At 37.4% G+C, this 22117-nt stretch overlaps 1 protein-coding gene across 1 annotated transcript in view; it reads right to left on the minus strand.

The window, feature by feature from the left end:
• MFSD14A (major facilitator superfamily domain containing 14A) overlaps positions 1 to 22117 on the minus strand; it is a 42924-nt gene that overhangs the window by 13247 nt on the left and 7560 nt on the right. The window contains exons 2-5 of the mRNA XM_058716431.1: positions 12819 to 12914; positions 5035 to 5097; positions 4153 to 4280; positions 2000 to 2114 (exon numbers count right to left, since the gene is read on the minus strand). Coding sequence (XP_058572414.1) covers positions 2000 to 2114; positions 4153 to 4280; positions 5035 to 5097; positions 12819 to 12914 — 402 coding nt within the window. The remainder of the gene's footprint in view (positions 1 to 1999; positions 2115 to 4152; positions 4281 to 5034; positions 5098 to 12818; positions 12915 to 22117) is intronic.

Consider the following 22117-nt stretch of genomic DNA (forward strand, 5'->3'; position numbering starts at 1 on the left):
TTGCACAACTGGAAAAATTTACTAAAATTCATTGAATTATACACATAAAATGGATGGATTTTATGGTATGTAAATTATAACTCAATAAAACTATTTTAAAATTTTGGGGGTACCTGGGTGGTTCATCAGTTAAGCGTCTGACTCTGGGTTTTGGCTCAGGGGTCATGAGCTCACAGTTTATAAATCCGAGCACCATGTCAGGCCTTGCATTAGAGTGCAAGGCCTGCTTGGGATTCTCTCTCTCCCTCTCTCTTTGCCCCTCCCCTGCTCTCTCTCAAAATAAATAAGCATATAAAAAAAAATTCCTGGCCATTGTCAACTTTGTATCATTCAATGTTCTAAGTTTACAACTGAAATCATTAGTTATTTTTTAAGTTTCTCACTATAGGTATTTCTCCTCAAAACTTCCAAATTCCATGATTCTGTGTTATATAGTGTCCTTTGAATCAAGAAAACAGTCTCTTATAAAACGAAGATTCAGCCTGACATATATTCAGCCCTTATTTATCAAAAGATGCTTGTTCTGGGCTCCTGGGTGGCTCAGTCAGTTAAGCATCTGACTCTTGATTTCAGCTCAGGTCACAATCTCAGGGTTCGTGGGATAGAGCTCCATGTCAGGCTCTGGGCTGACAGCACAGAGGCTGCTTGGGATTCTCTCTTCCTCTCTTTCTGCCCCTCCCTGCTTGCAAGCACATGCACGTTCTCTCTCTCAAAAATAAATAAATGAACATTAAAAAAAAAAAAGATGCTTGTCCTTTATTTGTTGAAATTCATCACTGTCCTACTTCTGGATATCTAATAATGATCTGTATACTATCATGCCCATGTAAACAATTTTCTTCTTAGATTTGACAGACAGCAGACTACACTACCACTGAATAATTCATTTCCCAAAACAAAATTCAGAGGTCGGCAAACTGCCACCTATGGGTCAAATCCAGCTAAGAATGGTTCTTACATTTTTGAAGAGATACACACAAAAACAAATATGAAAGAAACTGTGTGTAGCCCACAAAGTCACAGAAAAGTTTTGCTGATACCTGACCTAGATATTAGCCTATTACATTTTAGAGTAGCCATTAAATACTAGTAATGTTTTAAACTCATGATAGTAAATAATTTATTTTCAGTATTCTTTCAAAAAGAGCTTCTATAAGGTAAAAATATTCTATAATTTTAAGTCTGGCATATATGACTAATACTGAAAGTATCAAAACTTACAAGGCTTTGTATTGAAAAAAACTTAAAAAAAATTTTTTTTAATATTTATTTATTTTTGCAAGAGAGTGAGTGAGAGAATCCCAAGCAGGCCCCTGCTGTCAGCACAGAACCCAATGTAGGGTTCGAACTCATGAACCACGAGCTCATGACGTGAGCCATCCAAGAGTTGGATGTTTAACTGACTGAGCCACCCAGGCACCCCTGAAAATAACTTTTAATATAAGCCATCCATTAATGTAATGGATGGTTTTATTATGAAATGTATTTTATGCAAAAAAATAAATTTTGTAATGCAAAGGCTTGCACTCTTTGTAATATGAAATAATTAATGGAGTATTACTCGGCAATCGAAAAGAATGAAATCTTGCCATTCACAACTATGTGGATGGAACTGGAGGGTATTATACTAAGCAAAATTAGTCAGAGAAAGATAAAAATCATATGACTTCATTCATATGAGGACTTTAAGAGAAAAAAACAGATGAACATAAGGCAAGGGAAACAAAAATAATATAAAAACAGGGAGGGGAACAAAACAGAAGAGACTCATAAATATGGAGAACAAACTGAGGGTTACTGGAGGGGGTGTGGGAGGGGGGATGGGCTAAATGGGTAAGGGGCACTAAGGAATTTACTCCTGAAATCATTGTTGCACTATATGCTAACTAATTTAGATGTGAATTTTAAGAAATAAAAAATAAAATCTCAAAAAAAAAAAAAAGAAAGAATTAAAAAAACAAAGTGTTTTTCTGCAGCTACAAAGAATAAACAAACATACCAGTCCATATGCCATACTTCTTTCATGTTCTTGGGTTATATCTGCTACATATGCAAATACCACGGAGAAAGTTACTGCAAAAACCCCAGAAACAGAGATAACAGCGAAGTACCACCTAGGATGTAAAGACAATTGACAAAAAACAGATTAACATTACCTTAACCTTCCTTTATTTCTGTAAGTGAGTTAGAGTAACAGCTTATTTCAGGCAACGGCTTAAGTCATCTATAAATCATAAGCCATAGATATAATGAAAACAGCATTAGAAGTGGCCCTTCAAAAATAATTCAGCTACTAAGCGGGAATACTTAAAATATATTTAGGTCAATATTTCACCCAAGTAGTGTACTGTTAAATGGCTTTGTTGTTGTTTCTACTAAAAACAGCAACAAACTAAAGTCTATTATAATTCATCCACTAGTACTTCCCACCACAGCACTACACAAAAAACAAAATTCAGTAAATAAAATGGAGGAATGTTACTATTTATTTTATGCCATATATATAGAAACTAGATGTTATTCTATAAGCTATCTTTAGCTTTTCAAATGTTGGCAAAACAAAAAATCAGTCTTTACATAGAAGAAACCTGTATGTCAGTTCACAAATGAAACTGAGAATAATTACTATAAAGAGTGAACAAAAACTATTAAAAAAATTGTTTTTAATGTTTTATTTATTTTTGAGACAGAGAGAGAGAAAGAACATGAGTGGGGAAGGGGCAGAGTCAGAGTGAGACACAGAATCCGAAGCAGGCTCCAGGCTCTGAGCTGTCAGCACAGAGAGCCTGACGCGGGGCTCGAACCTACGTTCTATGAGATCATGACCTGAGCTGAAGGTGGATGCTTAACTGACTGAGCCACCCAGGTGCCCCAAAAACTATTTTAAAAAGAGCATACTACAGGAGCATTTGGGTGGCTCAGTTGGTTAAGCGTTCAACTCTTGATTTCAGCTCAGGTCATGATCTCATGGTTCATGAGTTTGAGCCCCAGGTCAGGCTCCACACTGACAGCACAGAGGCTGCTTGGGATTCTCTCACCACCCCTCCCCCCCGCCCCCCCCCCCCGCCACTCCTTCTTGAGCATGCGCACAGGCATTCTTTCTCTCTCTCTGAAATAAATAAAACTTAAATAAATAAAAAGCAAATTGCATTTTGGTATTTATGATTTCAAAATAACTGGCCAGGAGGAAGAAATTTCTATTGTCATGCTGAATGTTTTAAAAATCATGTATAATCATAATGAACTTTCAGAATATTCTACTAGGGCTTTACTGCTTACTAAATTTTTTCTAACACACTGATTTCTACAGCAAATTTTTTGTCCATCCTCTGGACTCCTTTAGTAAGATTTCATTTGTGTGACTAGCATTCATCCGGAGTTTGGCCTTTAGAATTTTAGCTAACTAACCTACAATAGGAAGAAATGTAGGATTCTATCTATGATGTAGGATTAACTAACATTAATACGCAGTGGAGTAGAACATAAGAGAATTAATAACTCTACAACTACACTGAGCTCTATTATCTCAGGAAAATCATTCTCATTGTGAGCTTCCCTCCCTTCCTCCTCAGTGAAAATATCCTGATTTTAATTAACATGGTCATGAGCCCAGCATCTTGTAATAAGGAGCATATGCTTGAAATGTGACCAAAGGGATGTAAGCAGAGGTTGGGTGGGAATTCTGTAGTTTCCATATAGGAAGGCGTTGTGCTCTTCTAGCCACTCCCTCGTTTGCTGCCTGAAGTGTGACACAAGCTGACGCTCAGGCAGCTTTTAATGACAGCTTTTAATGACAGGCAGCTTGGAATGAGAATGGCAGCGCATTCAACTCCTAACTTCTTTTATACGGAGAAAGAAATAAGTTTCCTTGATATTAAAGCAACTAGTATTTTGAGCTGTGAAATCCAAAAAAAGGTTAGCCAATAGTCTACACACTTCCTACAGTAGCATCCAGTTCTATAACCTTTATGAGCTGTTGCTTAGCCACTATATTTTTAAGGGCCCTCTATTATGTTGAAGAATAAACATATTGGAAGAACAAAATTAAAACCTACATAGGTAAGATGGCGAAAAAGTGAAAGAAATAAAGGAATATTTAGAAAACAATGAACAGAATGATGTTTAACTGCTATAATCTGATTATGTACATACCATGGGCTGATCTTCATTAAAGGAATTGGGGCACACGTGAAAAATACTGTTAGCAGCAAGAAGGATTTCCGGCCCCAAACATCAGAAAGAGCACCAATAAGTGGGGCACTGAGGAATGACAACAAACCCTAAAGAAAGTAAATGAAAATATGTATACTATGTGTATCAATGACCAAAAAGAAATCAATCTACTATCCTAGAAGAGATTTTTTAAAGTTTATCTCTAACATAAATATAAGTATCACTAAACTAGATAGCTTATTTTTCCTCTATATATAATTTAAAACTTCCCGAAGATTATCTAGAATCACCTGAAGGGCTGTGGTTGCATATTAATATGAAATGCTCTAATGAAATGCTCTCAGTCACAATAATTTGACACTGGCAATTCTAGGAAGGTATGTTAACTATCTGTTTTTATATCCACAGGCTAATTATCTGTTTATAAACCTTGTTGATGAAATGGAATCAAGAATAAAGACTATAGAATACTCAAGACATTACCATACAGTTTTATACTTATTTATGCATTTTTCAAATAATTCTTTTCTCTTCAATCTATATTCTTGTTGCTGGTTTATAAAAGCATTCTAGGATAAAAATGCCAACACATAAAATACAGAAGTCTGTAATGATGTGATTTATCATTATACAGAGTTGGCTATATTTGAGTCAAGTCATATTTAAAACCCAGTTCATGTAAACAATGAATAAGTAAGTAAATAAAACCCAGTTCATTTTTAAGTGTTAAGTAATCCCTAAGGATACACTCAAAATTGTAAAAATTAACAGTGAATTGGTCCATTAAGTAACAATAATATATGGGCAGAATTATGCATGAAAGTGTATGTGTGTATGTGTGCATTATATCACTGACCCTACCTTTACTCCTTGAATTAAGCCATTCATCAGAAATGTATGTTTAGGAAAGGTTTCATGTAATACCTAAGGAAAAAACCAAAATACCACATTTCAGTCTCAGCAAAACTTACACATTTACATTTTAAAACATCCCTTCATATAATTTTATCTCTTATAAATTTTTGGATTTGTATGACACTACGCATATGAGTAAATACTAATAGTACCAAACATTTATTTGGCATTTACTATGTCACAAGGCACTAAATTGGGCACTGCACATGTATTGATTCCTTTTATTCCTCATAATGACCCTGCAAGAAAACTGATACAGATGGATGTTAAATGTCTTATACATGATTACATAGTTAGTATGTGGCAAAACTGAAATTGAACACAGGAAGTCAGGCTTGAAAGTCCATGCTTTTAATCACGATGTGGTGTCTTCACTGTTTGCCACATATAACTGACTGACAACTCCTTTACAGACAGGTATATTATTTAAGATAGGGAACAGGGCAATTTTAATTGCCAAGAAATGAATCTAGAAAGATGCCATAAAGTAAGAAAAAGAAATCCAACCTATGAAAATGTATAACAACTTATTCTATTCTTTCTAAGACATGGCCTCAAAACCACATGGCATCGATTTGTTCAATGGGCAGCAAGTGAGCCACTGGGAAGCCACTGGTTGAAAAAGCAACTGAAGGTAAAAGTTACTAAAAAAATGAGAAAGAGTAGCTATCATTTTTACAGCCTATGTGTCAGAGTCTTTCTATATACTTTTCATTCTAACAACATTATGGATTAGATAAAATACCACTTTACAGATGAGGCGACTGAGTTCTTGCCTAAATTAAAAGCCAGTGCTTCCTTGGGGCACCTGGGTAGCTTAATCAGTTAAGTGGCTGACTTAGCTCACATCATGATCTCACGGTTCGTGGGTTTGAGCTCCGCGTCAGGCTCTGTGCTGACAGCTCGGAGCCTGAAGCCTGCTTCAGATTCTGTGTCTCCCTTTCTCTCTGTCCCTCCCTGCTCGCACTCTGTCTCTGTCTCCAAAATAAACATTAAAAAAAAAAAAGAAAAAAGCCAGTGCTTCCTCCATTATACCATCCTATTTCTCAACAAAAACAAGAGAGAATGGCAACATGGGAAAAAGAAAGTTGGGAAATCTCTACAGGAAGAAAAACTATGCCAAGTGCACTTACTGACATCTTTTAAGAAAAACCTTTAGAAGAATTACAATGTTCCCTTTTCTTCAGTTACTCTTCTGCCAAAAACTGGAAATCTAACAAAAATTAACTTATATGTAAAAACAAACAAAATTAGAAATGTTTAGTCAAAGAAAATCATTAACATGGGAAAAATCACGTGTTTATGATATTCATATATTTTGTCTGTATTTTTTGAGGATTATTTCTATCTCATTTATTTCTTTAATTTTTAGAGAGAGAGAGAGAGAGAGAGAGAGAGAGAGAGGAGAGGGGGCAGAGGGAAAAAGATTCTTAAGCAGGCTCCGTGCTCAGCGTGGAGCCTGGCATGGGGCTTGGTTCCATGACCCTGGGATCATGACCTGAGCCAAAATCAAGAGTCAGATGCTCAACTGACTGAGCTACCAAGGCGTCTCTCCATATTTTATATTACATATATTATATATTTTCTCAACTGAAGGCAATTTTGAGCTCCAGGGATCAGATGCCAATGTCTGAATACATTTTTGATCATCAAAACTTGGTTGTGGGGGAGCTATATTTAAGAGGTAGAGATCAGTGGTGCTGCTAAACACCCTACAACGCACAGGTCAGCCCCCACAACAAATAATCAGCCCAAAATGTCAAAGCGCTGAGGCTGAGAAACCCTGTTTTTACTTATAATAATGACCATGGATCTAAAGAGCAGGTTTGCAAACTTTCTGTAAAGAACCAGACAGCAAATATCTGTGTAGGCTATACAGTCTGTCACCAGTATTCAACTCAGCAAAAACAACCACAGACTATATGTAAATGAATGGATGTGGCTGTGTCCCAAATAAAACATTATTTGAGAAAAACACGCTACTGGGGCGCCTGGGTGGCTCAGTTGGTTAAGCATCCAACTCTTGGTTTCGGCTCAGGTCATGGTATCTCACGGTTCAGGAGTTTGAGCCCTGAATCGAGCTCTGTGCTGACAGGATGAAGCCTGCTTGGGATGCTGTCTCTCTCCCTCTCTCTCTCAAAATGAATAAGTGGGCTTAAAAAAAAAGAAAAAAGAAAAAAGAAAAACAGGCTACTAACAAGATTTATAAGATTTGCTCTGGCCATAGTTTGCCAGTTCTTGCTTAAGACTGAAACTCCTTAAAGGGTATCCTGAAACCTTTTGCAACAGATCAAATCTAGTTTTCTTCCAATAATTACTAAGAGCTGGGGCGCCTGGATAGCTCAGTTGGTGTAGCATCTGACTCTTGATACTAACTCAGGTCATGATCTCACAGTTTGTGGATTCAAACCCTACATCGGGCTCTGTGCTGAAAGTGCATAGCCTGCTTGGGATTCTCTCCCTCCCTCCCTCTCTCTGCCCTGCCCCCACATGCGTGCTCATGGCACAAGCAAGTGTGTGTGCTCTCTCTCTCAAAATAAATAAAAATTTTTAAAAAGTAAGTACTAAGGGCCAAATCTTTCTAGGGACAAAAAAATGTGTGTCACAAAGAATAAAGGGCATAATGAATATGTACAAGATGCTTTATAATATGCTAGACCTTACTGCTAATGATTCACTTTGCCAAGCCACCTTCTATTCAATCAATCTAGTCTCTTCACTGTTTTCAATATTCCCGGGCTTTCCAATATTCACACTTTTATAAATGACATCCTCTTCTTTTGAATGTTTGCTCCCCTTATCTTCTCTATCTATCTAAATCAATCCCCAAACCTTCCAAATTGCTCCTCTGCTACCAAACTTTCCTGTACAAAGCAATCAATTTCTCCTTTAGGGCCCAAAATAAGTGATTACAGCACTCATGACAGTCACATAGGGTTTGTGAAATTTCTTTTAGCACATACTAAGTTACTTAGCTCTAATATTTTTCAGTTTTTTAAAATATATATTTCCTTTCAACTGTATTTCAGACTTAAGGGCAGGTACTATATCCATTATACCTTGCATTTAATATATCTTTATCTTGATTAGTGACTCACAGAGTACCTTCATGTAGTAACTGTTCACTAAATGTTCATAATTATCTGATAATACTGCTTTCAAAGTGATTTAATAACACAGAACAATTATGCAATTTAGTTAATGTTACAAAATAAAAACCTTCACAACCCCCCAAAAAAGTATAGTTAAATTAAGATAAACAAACATCCCTGTTTAATTTTTTTAATTTGAGAGAGAAAGAGAGAGGGAGGAGCAGAGAGAGAGGTAGGGAGAGAATCCCAAGCAGGGTTCACACTGTCAGTGCAGACCCTGACTCAGGGCTCGAGCTCACAAACGGTGAGATCATGACCCGATCTGAAATCAAGAGTCGGACACTGAACCAACTGAGCCATCCAGGCACCCCAATCCCTGTTTGATTTTTTTTTTAATATTTAGTTTTGGGAGAGTGCAACTGGGAGGAGGGGCAGAGAGGTGAGCAGAGGATGTGAAGCGGGCTCTGTGCCGACAGGATGACGGCCGTGAGTCCGATGTGAGGCTTGAACTCACAAACCCCAAGATCATTATCTGAGCCGAAGTCAGATGCTCAAACTGACTAAGCCACCTAGGTGACCCCATTTGATTTTTAAACAAAATTTTAACATGTAAAGATTTTGATCTGAGGCTCTTTTAGCACCAGACTTAGAGCTGAACAGGAAAAGGTGTAACATTTCCCAAGAAATTTTACAAATCTTGTAATTTATGGAATTAAAATTTTTTTGAGAGTAAATAGTTCTTAAAATATTAATGCCTTAGGACTATCTCTATAGCAAAGGCTACTAGGCCATTTACATAGAAGAGATGCTGTGTATCTGAGTGTATGGTCTTAATCCATAACACAGACTGTGCCTCTAAGCAGCCTAGACCATCAAACACTGGCCTAGTATTTTCAGAACCATAGGTCAAAAAAGTAACCCACTTCTAGGCATTATAGATCCTAAACTTACTGTTATTAATCATCACTGACTGAATATCCACTACCCCTTAAAAAATATTTGGCAGTGTAAAATTCTTCTTTCTGGTTAATGTAAATCCCCTTGGTGGAGACTTTACCATCCTCTCTTGGGCAGGCCCTCCACACAGCTTTTGTTCTTTCACTGTGTTCTAGGAGAATACAAGATTCTAGAAGTTCTTTGAGTTTAAAACTTAAAGACAACTGAAACCACATGAAATTAAAAAAAATCTTTAACTTCACATTAATTCTGAAAACTAAGGAATTTATTAAAATTCAAAACATCATAATCCTGTTTATTATCATTAAATATGCCTTACCATTGGTTCTCTGTTAAATGAATCAATTCAAAGATCTTTGAAATTTAAAATGTTGAAACTTTATAATTTTTGAGAACTATGTATGGAAAGAAAGATACTGACTTAACGTATAAATAAACTGAATTATACTTCATCCTCATTCTCCCTTTTATACGTTAAGAGCTGTGACCCTCTAAGAGGCACCATTTATAATCAGTTTCAAAGCACGTAAGACATAAAATGTTTAAAGATTAACTGATTTTTAGAAAGAGGGCGAAGTGCTATGACTTGGTGCCTTCTTGTACCTCAACACGCACCCCCGCCGCCTGCCACACCAACACGGGAGTTGGGAGTAAGGGAGTACAGGAGTCCAAAACAAAGAAGACTGCCAACAAAGTCAACAACAAAAATTTGTAAGCAAAAAGCCTCAAAATGAGCAAAACCTTTTCAGGCCTGTACTGAGTTAATATACTGGTTCTTAATTAGTGATATATACTAGATATAGGAGAATCACTTCTAAAAAATCCACGTCTGAGCCTCACTCTTGAAAATTCAGATTTCAGCAGGACAGGTTATAAGTCCCAGGTATTTTGAAGAAACTCTCCAAATATCACTGATATTCACTTCTAGTAAAAAATCACTGACTAACAGCACATTTTTAACTGCTGAAAATGTTCATCTCTGGTTGGCTAATTTGTCTTAATGGTGAAAGTGAAGTTCATACTGAAGCCGAGCTCTCTTATCCAATGCCTGAAGGCCAAAGTACCTGAAAGCACCTGGAATATAACAAATCTCAGCATTCAGATACAATCTAATGTCTACAACTCAATCCTTGTTTTGCCTAGTTCTGTCCCACACCATCCTCACAAGGATTTCCCCATCACACAAGAAAAATATAGAACACAAAAACTGAAATTATTTAAAACATGCATATATTATAGATGAGAAAAGAATTAGAAAAATAAAACTCTAAGCCTAATATTCATTAAACTTGATAGTTTTCTTTCTTGAGGACACTTGACTTTAAAAATATTAATGAAATAAAAACTGAAAAAGGTAAAGGATTAGGATTCTTGTTTCGCCATTTAAAAATTCAGATATAAATGACAAAAATGGGAATTAAGAATAACTGTTATAACAACCATGGGGGGAAAAGTCTTGCTATACATCAACTGGCAATGTTATAGATATTATTACAAAAAATATAATCATGCTAGCAAAAAAAAAAATTAAGTCCTCACAAATTGGCACCTTTTATTTTCCTGATCAGAATTCAATTCTGTATTTAAGAAAGAAAAAAAATCAAAAGCACTAAACATTTTTTAACAAAAAGAATTAAAAATACACTAAGCACAAAGTTAGTTTTCCCATAACTATGATAAATGGAGCCTTTATGTCTAAATAACTGGATTCTTTCCTTGTTCTTAAAGAAGACAGTCTCTGTCCAATTAGGAAAGAAAAATACAAAAGTTAGATAAAAAATAGGCATATATAAAGAATACAAACCAGAAGCAAATTTTAAAAATTTCCATACACACTTTAAATCCTGCTGACAAATATGGAAACATCACAAAAAGCTTTTTTGATGGCTTGTGAACAATTTACCCAAAACATTTTAATCTCTCTACTTAGCTACTGTTTGGACTGCCAATAACCTTACCTAAAACCTAGGTATAAACCACCGACTGCCAGCATTCCCCCAGGCTGAGCACTGGAACAAAGCAAGCCTAGTTTCAAATACGAACTCTGCAGTTTACCTTCACAGTTGTAGCAAGTAAGTTGCTTAATTTTCTAAACCTTAATTTTCTCAACTCTATTATCAGGCTAATACCTCACCCGTAAGGTGATTTTGAGGATTAAAAGTGAAAATGTATTTAAAGTGCCTAGGACAGTGCCGGACCCATCATAAGATAAATCAAAATATACTGTTTACGATCACAAAGCTCAAGTAATTTAAATCATAGGACTGATGATCTACCAGACATTTATATGTTAAACTGGTAGTAGATTATAAAAAAGCACACGAGAACATTATGAAGGCTAACAGAAAAGTGTGAGACCACATAGTTATCACAGCACCTCAGTGGCCCATGACATCAGGTTATTACAATGTAAAGAAGTTACAAATGTCATAATGAACTTGCATCACCTGATCAAGTTCCAAATCAGACTACATGGATTATGAAGGCAGGAAATGTGTACATTAATTTTTGAAGGACTTCCATCAGAAATTATTAACAAAAACAAACAAAAAGATCAGACATTTTAAAAGTCCACATTTCAATCTTGACAATCTATTAATGTAAAACTGATGACCTACTACAAGTAAATCTTTCTTAAAAAGTAAAAGATCTCAGTGAAAACATATTCAAATCAGCATTCTTACAATTATATGTTAAGGAACTGTCATTATTCAGGGAACTAATCTCACTTGCAATGCATGGTTTATTATAGAAGAAACTGTATTTATGTGACATTTTCTTTTCTTCTGGTTTTAACAGTATTCATGAATATACCCTATATGTTCAAAATAATTACTAAACATCTGTATTTTATGTAGATCCAGTAATGATTATGTAGCCATAAAATAAATATGGAAATATATGGAACATAAATTTTCTTTCTTAGAACATATATCTACTTATATGATCATCCAGTTTATTTATAAACAAACTTTTTTATAAAAACCCTTTTTGTGTAACAATAAACAATCTCAAAAAAATATAAGGAAGCATATCTCTCTAAAATTCTACTCTTCTAGATCTGGTAAGTTGTATATTTATCCTAATTACATCTTTCAAGATATTACTGACTTCTGCCATAATGACTCCTTTGTTTATTCTATTCCCCACCAATAGGAGAGAACTAGCTATCAAGGGGTAGCAAGGATGTTTGGGCTGGCAAGGATGTCTTTTCTAAGGTTCCAAACCTGGGAGTATGTGGGCAAAATCAGCTTAGGGTTGTGAAAACAAATGATCTTCTTAGATGGTTACCTTTACAGCCTTAGCCTAAACTAAGAGAAACTTGCATTTGGAAAATGCAGCTACATTCATGAATCTCAAAATAATAATACTGAGTGATTCAGGTCATAGATACTATCTTTCCTAAGCCTGTCAGTTTAAGGATCCCATCTACCCTATCCAGAGTGTGGGCTGAGTTCCTGCTGACCCACGTGTGGCGTTCACAAGAAAAACCACACCCAGCCAAGCCTTCCCAAACAGTAAAGGAGAAGTAAAGATTGGAAAAGACAACTAAACCAGGAAAAGATAGTACCTGAAGGGTTGACAATATTGGCACAAGAATGAACTGTGAAAAGGGCCACGTTTTCCCCCAAAATTGAACAAGATTTAAGTTCACAATAAATAAATTAAAAGATTACTTACCACCAAGGTGGGTGCTGTCAATAATCCCCAAGCAAAAAACTCCAAAAAGATGACGATAACCGCATGATAAACACTAGGAGAACCTATTCCTTGAGGCTATAAAAACAGATTTTAAAAAAGTTAACAGTGCATTCCAGAATCACTAACAATTATGGCAATAGTCAATATATGTTTATTGAGAACATACATGTATTGGCACTATGTCAAACATCTGGACACTCGCTATCCCTGTCCTCAAAGTGACAGGGACAGACAAGGAACAAATACATTATAAAAGCACAGTGTGCAGAATCCAAGGTAGGGATAGGAACATCAGACTTCCAGGAGGAACACTAAAACGATGAAAAGGTGTAAGTCACACAAGACTGAGAGGTAGGAAGGTGAACAAGAGAGATCAAGGCAGCAGCCTATACAAGGCTTGAAAGCAGGAGGCATTACAGGACTCATATAGTTCAGTACAGCTACAACACAGGCCGCATACCAGGAGTTCGAGAGATGAGCGAGAGGCACACAGGACTAACTTCCATGCAAAGGAGTCTATATTTGAAGGCCATGGGGAGCTGCTAAAGGATGATACGATTCATGTGACCAGATGAAAGTTTTAAGGAAGATCAATTTGGCAAAGGCGTAGCAGATGGATGGATTAACAGGGGGCAAAATGGAGGAATATTAACAGGAGGCTCCATGGGGCACTTGGGTGGCTCAGTTGGTTAAACATCTGGTTAAGCATCCAGTTAAACATTTGGTTAAACATCCATCTTTGTTTCAGCTCAGGCCCTGACCTCACAGTTTGTGAGTCGGAGCACGGCATCAAGGCTACCAGGCAGAGACTGCTTGGGATTCTGTCTCCCTTTCTCTCTCTCTGCCCCTCCCCTGCTTACTCTCTCTCACTCTCAAAATAAAAAAACTTAAAAAAAAAAAAAAAACCCACACAGGAGACTCCTGCACTAATCTCAAAGCATAAATGAAGCACGTGGCAAGAATTGTTAACAGATATTAACATGGCTCAAAAGCAGAACAGTCCTAGGGCACCTGGGTGGCTCAGTCAGTTAAGCGTCTGACTTTCGGCTAAGGTCATGATTTCATGATTTGTGGGTTCAAGCCCCACATTGAGCTCTGTGCTGACACAACTGAGAGCCTGAAGCCTACTTCAGATTCTGTGTTCCCTTCTCTCTGCCCCTCGCCCACTCATGATCTCTCTCTCTCAAACATAAACATTAAAAAAAAAATTTCTTAAAAAAAAAAAAAGGCAGAAGAGTCCCCAGAGTAATACGTGAGAGATCTGGGATTGATATACACAAGACAGGCACCTGGGTGGCTCAGCCAGTTAGGCATCTGACTCTTGATTTCGGCTCAGGTCATGATCTTATGATTTGTGGGATCCAGCCCTGTGTGGGGCTCTGCGCTGATAGTGTGGAGCCTGCTTGAGATTCTCTCACTCCTCTCTCTGCCCCTCCCCCGTGCTCACTCGCTCTCTCTCTCTCTCTCTCTCTCAAAATAAACAAACTTGAAAAGAAAAGATTCTCTCTGATATACACAAGAAAGAAAATACAAAAATTAAGTTTATACTGCTCCAAGCAATGTCTTAAGAATTACTTTAGTTGTTGAATTTCATATTTTAAGGTAAATATTAAATTGATGGAAAGCAAATGACCTCTAACATTAACTCAGTCTCCACTAACAGGTTTCTATAATAAAAAGTTTAACCAACACATATTACAATGTTATACTTAACTTTTAAAGTATATTCAATAGTCTTATGTGGAAACTATGAAGTGTTTGGATTTCTCTATATACTAAAAATGATGCCACATCATTTTTAATATCGTCATGATATATCATCATTATTTAAAAAAAACAGTAACTCTCCCAACTTGCAGAATTTAGGTCCCTGAAAACTCCTTTGGTAGAACGTGCAGTTTAGGAACTTGAGACACAAGAGGTAGGGTGGAGAATGGGGGACACAAGAGTTGAAGGACCATGGGTGGGAATGAATTTGTTCAATATTCACGCAACAAACATTAAACAGAGCAGCTACTATGTGGCAGAGATGCTGGGATTACAAAAACCATTAAGACACACTCCCTGAGCTCAAAGAATTCACAGTCTAGAGAGGAAGGAACCTCATTATAAATCATCTGCTTATGTGCAAATGCAATAAAAGAGATATGTACAAGTTGGGAAGCAAGAAAGGAATATTGCAAGAAAAGGAGATAGTGTGGACAATCTCATCAGAGAAAACCATAATGAAATAGACAAGGGCCATGACAGTTTAGGGCTGATGGAGAATAAAGTCATCATGGAGTAAAGAAAGGAAGGCAGAAGAGGTAGGTAGCCTGTAAGCCTTGTTAAGGAGTTTCTCTTCATTAGAGCCATAGTGAACTATTAAAGGGTTTCAAGCAAGGGAATGGCATGATTGGACCTGCATTTTTCAATACCTCATGATGATTTCCTCAAGTTTGTAACCAAGCAGCAAACTGCATGTAAAATAAGGCTATTTCAAACAGTTGAAACAAGAGATGATGAGGGCATGGAACAGAGGAGTGGCAAGGACGCTGAAGGGGAGGGAATGGATATAGTCTTTAGAATGTGAAATAGGCAGCACCTGATAAATCTGGGAGGGAGAGTGAAGAAAGACTTCCCAGCTCTTTTCTCCCATAAGGCTCAGATTTACTTCAGGTCTTATCTAAGACATTGCTCCTTGTACTTGAAAATTTCTACTGTTTTTTGAGGGCTGACTAAACTAATTAGCATGAATTCTGATGTTTGAAACCACCAGAGTAGGTGAGATTATCAGGAGAAGAAGTGGAAAAAGAACAGTGGGTTAAGACCAGACTCTAAGAAACACCAACATTTAAGTAGCGAGCAGAGGAAAATGAACCATGAAGAAAATAAAGAAGGAACAAATCAGAGAAATATCAGGAGATCTAAGAGAATACAGTGTTACTGAAGATAAAGGAGCAGTTTTAGTAAGGAAGGGGTGATGTGCAGTACCAAATAGAGCAAGTTGTTAAGGTAAGGTCAAAACATGTCTTTAGGATTGCTAAGCCCCAAACTGGTTTTGTCCACCACCACATATACTCAGCATCTAGTGAAAAGCCTAGAACTTCTCAGGACCCTTAACATGCTAATTTACATTATGAATTTCCAAGAAGATACAGTGAACACTGTATTCCAAACTTGACAGAATCCTTCTTTCATACAACAGACAGTATCTCACGGCCATCTGAGTTCCTTGTAAAACTATTTGGGAAATACTGATAAAAAGATAATGATCGGACTTCAAGCTGTTAATACAAAGCTGTAATCATCAAGGCAGTATGGTACTGGCACAAAAACAGACACTCAGATCAATGGAACAGAATAGAGAACCCAGAAATGGACCCACAAATGTATGGCCAACTAATTTTTGACAAAGCAGGAAAGAATATCCAATGGAATAAAGACAGTCTCTTCAGCAAGTGGTGCTGGGAAAACTGGGCAGCGACATGCAGAAAAATGAATCTGGACCACTTTCTTACACCATACACAAAAATAAACTCAAAATGGATGAAAGACCTAATCGTAAGACAGGAAGCCATCAAAATCCTCGAGGAGAAAGTCGGCAAAAACCTCTTTGATCTTGGCCACAGCAACTTCGTCTCCAGAGGCAAGGGAAACAAAAGCAACAATGAACTATTGGGACCTCATCAAAATAAAAAGCTTCTGCACAGTGAAGGAAACAATCAGCAAAACTAAAAGGCAACCGATGGAATGGGAGAAGATATTTGCAAACAACATATCAGATAAAGGGTTAGTATACAAAATATATAAAGAACTTATCAAACTCAACACCCAAAAAACAAATAATCCAGTGAAGAAATGGGCAAAAGACATGAATAGACACTTCTCCAAAGAAGACATCCAGATGGCCAACTGACACATGAAAAAATGCTCCACATCACTCATCATCAGGGAAATAGAAATTCAAACCACAATGAGATACCACCTCACACCTGTCAGAATGGCTAACACTAACAATTCAGGCAACAACAGATGTTGGTGAGGATGCAGAGAAAGAGGATCTCTTTTGCACTGCTGGTGGGAATGCAAACTGGGGCAGCCACTCTAAAAACAGTATGGAGGTTCCTCAAAAAATTAAAAATAGAACTACTCTACGACCCAGCACTACTAGGTGTTTATCCAAGGGATACAGGGGTGCTGTTTCAAAGGGGCACACGCACCCCAATGTTTATAGCAGCACTATCAACAATAGCCAAAGTATGGAAAGAGCCCAAGTGTCCATCAATGGATGAATGGATAAAGAAGATGTGGTATACGTGTATACACACACACACACACACACACACACACACACACACACAATGGAGTATTACTCAGCAATCAAAAAGAATGAAATCTTGCCATTTGTAACTATGTGGATGGAACTAGAGGGTATTATGCTAAGCAAAACTAGTCAGAGAAAGACAAATATCATATGACTTCACTCATATGAGCGCTTTAAGATACAAAACAGATGAACATGGGGCACCTGGGTGGCTCAGTCGGTTGGGCGTCCGACTTCAGCTCAAGTCATGTTCTCACTGTTCATGGTTCAAGCCCGGTGTCAGGCTCTGTGCTGACAGCTTGGGGCCTGGAGCTTGCTTCCGATTCTGTGTCTCCCTCTCTCTGACCCTCCCCCGCTCATGCTCTGTGTCTCTCTCTCTCTCTCAGAAATAAACATTAAAAAAAATTTTTTTTTAAAGGGAGGGGGGCACCTGGGTGGCTCAGTCAGTTAAGTGTCTAATTCCGGCTCAGGTCAGGATCTCACTGTTCGTGAGTTCGAGTCCCCCAGTCGGGCTCTGTGCTGACAGCCCAGAGCCTGGAGCCTGCTTCAGATTCTGTGTCTCCCTCTCTCTCTCTGCCCTGCCCCTACTTGCATTCTGTCTCTCTGACCCTCAAAAATAAATAAACATTAAAAAAAAAAAACCAAATGAACATAAGGGAAGGGAAACAAAAATAATATAAAAACAGGGAGGGGGACAAAACGTAAGAGACTCTTAACTATGGAGAACAGAGGGTTACTGGAGGAACTGTGGGTGGGGGGAATAGGATAAATGGGTAAGGGGCATTAAGGAATCTACTCCTGAAATCATTGTTGCACTATAATGCTAACTAACTTGGATGTAAATTTAAAAAAATTAAAAAAAAAAGATAATGATTATATAACAATGTGTATAAACATACACACACAGCAAAAAAGGTGGAGGGAAATGATGTGTTGTTTTAGGGGGCGCCTGGGTGGCTCAGTCGGTTAAGCGGCCGACTTCAGCTCAGGTCACGATCTTGCGGTCCGTGAGTTCGAGCCCCGCGTCGGGCTCTGTGCTGACAGCTCAGAGCCTGGAGCCTGTTTCAGATTCTGTGTCTCCCTCTCTCTGACCCTCCCCTGTTCATGTTCTGTCTCTCCCTGTCTCAAAAATAAATAAAATGTTAAAAAAAAAAATTAAAAAAAAAAAGTGGCTGTTTTAGGGGCACCTGGGTGGCTCAGTTGGTTAAGCGTCTGACTTCAGCTCAGGTCATGATCTCACGGTTTATGGGTTTGAACCCCGCATCAGGCTCTGTGCTGAGAGCTCAGAGCATGGAGCCTGCTTCAGATTTTGTGTCCCCCTCTCTGTCTACCCCTCCCCTGCTCATGCTCGTTCTCTCTCACTCTCAAAAATAAGCATTAAAATTTTTTTTAGTGGCTGTTTTAGTGAAGAGGACTCAATCAATTGAGGAAAATGTCAGGGAAGGCTTCTCAGGGAGGTAAATGATATTACCTGAGACTTCAAAGTTCAGTGGGAAATATACTGGGATTGTCAGATGTGTATGCGTTTGGGTGCAGGATGTCAGTGGAGGGGAATGATGGCCAAGAGCATCTGAGGGAAAGGTAAAGGGAACAGCATATGCAAAGGCCAGAACACAGGTAACAGCAAAACCTATTTCAGTACCTGACGTCTAAGGAAGAGAGTGGTAAAAGATGAGGCTGCGAGGTGAGGAGAGGTGAAACTGAAACGGTGACTGGAGAAAGGTCTCTTAAGTCACATGAAGGCCTTTAACTTTCAGGCAGCAGGGTAAATGAAACAATTCAAGACAGAAGGTAACATCACATCATAGGACTGTCTTCTTGGAACATAAAATTGCACTGCACTGCGGCAAAGACTTTGAAAGGGAGGGAGGGAGGAAGATCAGAAAGCAGGCTATTGAAGAAATATATGGCGGGGTGGGGGTGGGGGGGTGGGGTGGAGTGAGGGCTCACCTGAGTGGTTCAGTCAGTTAAGTGGTTAAGCATCTGACTTTGGCTCAGGTCATGATCTCACAGTTCATGAGTTCAAGCCCCACATCGAACCCTGCATCAAGCCCCACACTGAGCATTGTGCTGTAGCACAAAGCCTGCTTCAGATCTTCTGTCTCCCTCTCTCTGCCTGTCCCGTTCCCTGCTCATGCTCTCTCCCAAAAACAAATAAACATTTAAAAAAAGAAAGAAACACACAAGAGAGGTAATAGTAACTAGAATAAGACAGTGGTAGTAGGGATGGAGCAAAGTGAATGGAAACAAAAAACACTTAGGAGGTTGAATCAAAAGGACTCAGTGGTTGACTAGATGTAGCAGGGGTCAGTAAGGGAAGATCAAAGATGAAAAGGTAAGATTTCAGTGTCTGGCTTAGTCAGGCAGTGAGGAAAGGGGAAAGAACAAGAGATTAACACATTTTTGGCAAACCAGTTTGAGAAAAACATGTACAACATTAGCTGAATTTGAAGGCAACAAATTGAGAAAGATAGGGAAGAAATAAAGATTAGTATCTAGGTAAAGCATTCATAAGAAAACACAACAACACTAAGACACCACAAAAATATAATAGATAAAAACAATTTTAAAAGCAGCTAATAATATTCTATCCTATGGAAATAATCAAACATTCAGAAAAAGCTCTACCATCATAAAGATGTTCATGGCAGCATCATTTATAGTGGGAAATATGGAAATCTAAATGTTTAACCTTTAGTAACATCTATAATCAAATCACAGTGTGTAAATCAGAATAATATGCAGCCAAAAACTGTTTATGGATAATCTTTAATGATATGTGGAAATGCTTATGGCAATGTTAAATTTAAAAAATATAAGTGGGAAAATAAAAACAAAAAAAATAAGTAAAAGCAGGATATAAAATTGTGTATAGAGAGTAATTTCAACTATGAAAAGCAAAACAAAAACTCATCTAAATGTTAATTATATTAGATAGCACTTTTAAGAGACATAAACTTGATTATGTTGTTCTGAATTTTCCAAATCTTTTTTAATAGGCATGCTTATACTTTAAATACAAGGGAAATGTTTAAGAGAAAAACTAGATAAAAACTAGAATAGAAAAATATAGGTAGTTGCATATACTTGCCCCTTCTGAGCCATTCTCTCATTATTTCCCAGAAATGGGAGGAAAAAGTGTGTGTGTGTTGTATATTTTTTAAAGGAGGGGATGAGGGGGGGTAGGTAGGGGTACTTGCTTGTCCTAAAGTACTGGTAATTTTGAGAGCTATATTATATCCATATTCAACTTTTTTGTTTTGAATGAATTCAAAAATAATACAAGATCTTAATAAAAGTGACAAATTTTAAAAATATTTTACTGATTTAAAATACAAATATTTCCAGGTGGGACTTTTGACACAAGCACTAGTGGTTTTAATGGAATATCTATCCACAAGCAAAATTCTAGGACAATTAGAGAAAGAATACCAGGGTCATGGCCTGGGCAGAGAGACCAGGGGAAATTAATAGACAAGTAGGGGCAAATGTCTGACCAGTAAGTAGTTTACAGCATCAAGAGTAGAGAGTTTAGATCACAATGAGATTATATCAACAGATAACATTTAAGGATGCTAAAAGAATTCTGAGGTACCAAGTGAAAAATTCTGAAGGAGATAAATTGGAATATAAACACATGTCCAACCCCAAAAGCCAAGATATGCCATCTACAACCATGATAATTACTACACCAAAAAGTCCTCCATTCAGGTAAGTAATTTCTCTCTTATAGAGGAATGGTTTCATGACAGTCGCCTCTAGCTTTAACCTCAGAAGTCAGGGACAATCTCCTTTCTTCACCTCCACCCTTCAATCTAATTCCCATTTTCTAAATCATAATTTCTACTGGTAATCAAGTATGGTTTCACCATCTAGGCTTTGGGCCAAGCCTTTTAAAATCATTTATTCTTCTATCCTAGGTAACGTCCACAAATTTATATTTCACTGTGTAAAGTCCTTATTTCATTTTATTTAACCTAAACTTACCTTTCTAGGCTTCTGCTGAGACAGGCCCTATGCTTTATTCTTCTATGATCTGGAGCATCTGGTCCATGCATAGCACAAAGGTGCTTAATAAATGTCTGTAGAACTTAAGTGAATTACTCTGTAAGTCCCTTCTATCACCACAGGTATTCAGTATAACTACTGTATTTAAAGACTATTAAATTTTTATTAATCATTATTAGTTAAACTTGCACCTTCCTCTACTAATACCCTCCTCTACACTCTAATATCTGATATCTCACTGTGTCATCTATCACACAGATTTATTGCACACATACACTAGATTAAAACAGTAATGAAAGTATTACTGAAAACTTATAATGGTTTACATTCAAAATCTTGCTTACTCTTCCTGACCACCTTTCAGATTGGACACTGTTACCTCCATTTTATAGTCTAACACAGCAAATAAGAGATGGAATGGAGTCTATCCAGGCAATTCCAGAGCCCAAGTCTACAGCTATGCTGGTTTTGGTGATTACACAGAATACATTACCACAGACTGTTACTCTTTTAAGTGTAGGGATCCAGTTTTTTTCCATTTTAGTATCCAATGTGTAGCACAATGCCTGGTCTAGAAAAGGTATTTCATGACCATGGCTGATTGATAGCCCTAATCATGCAGTCACTGAGCTGCTAGGGAAATTAAGTTAGTCACTTTACCTCTCTCAGCAGGAAGAGATTTATTAATCTCTTACCTAAATCCTTATCTAGCTCCCAAATTTTGAGTCTATGATTGTCCAGTCAATAGGGTTTATGAATGCAGCAATTATTATACAGGATGTTGACTTTAATAACTTATGTTGTATATCTATCAGTATGAACTGGGGGCTTATAGAGATTTTTGGCCAGGAGACAGAAGTAATTCTACCTATAACTGGGCATTATAATCCCATTTATTAAACAGAATTTATCATGTGAATAAACAATGAGAATAAGCCAAACTGAGGCTCATTCTTCACAACAA

The sequence above is a fragment of the Neofelis nebulosa genome, chromosome 2 (genome assembly GCF_028018385.1).
Source record: "Neofelis nebulosa isolate mNeoNeb1 chromosome 2, mNeoNeb1.pri, whole genome shotgun sequence".
Taxonomy (NCBI): domain Eukaryota; kingdom Metazoa; phylum Chordata; class Mammalia; order Carnivora; family Felidae; genus Neofelis; species Neofelis nebulosa.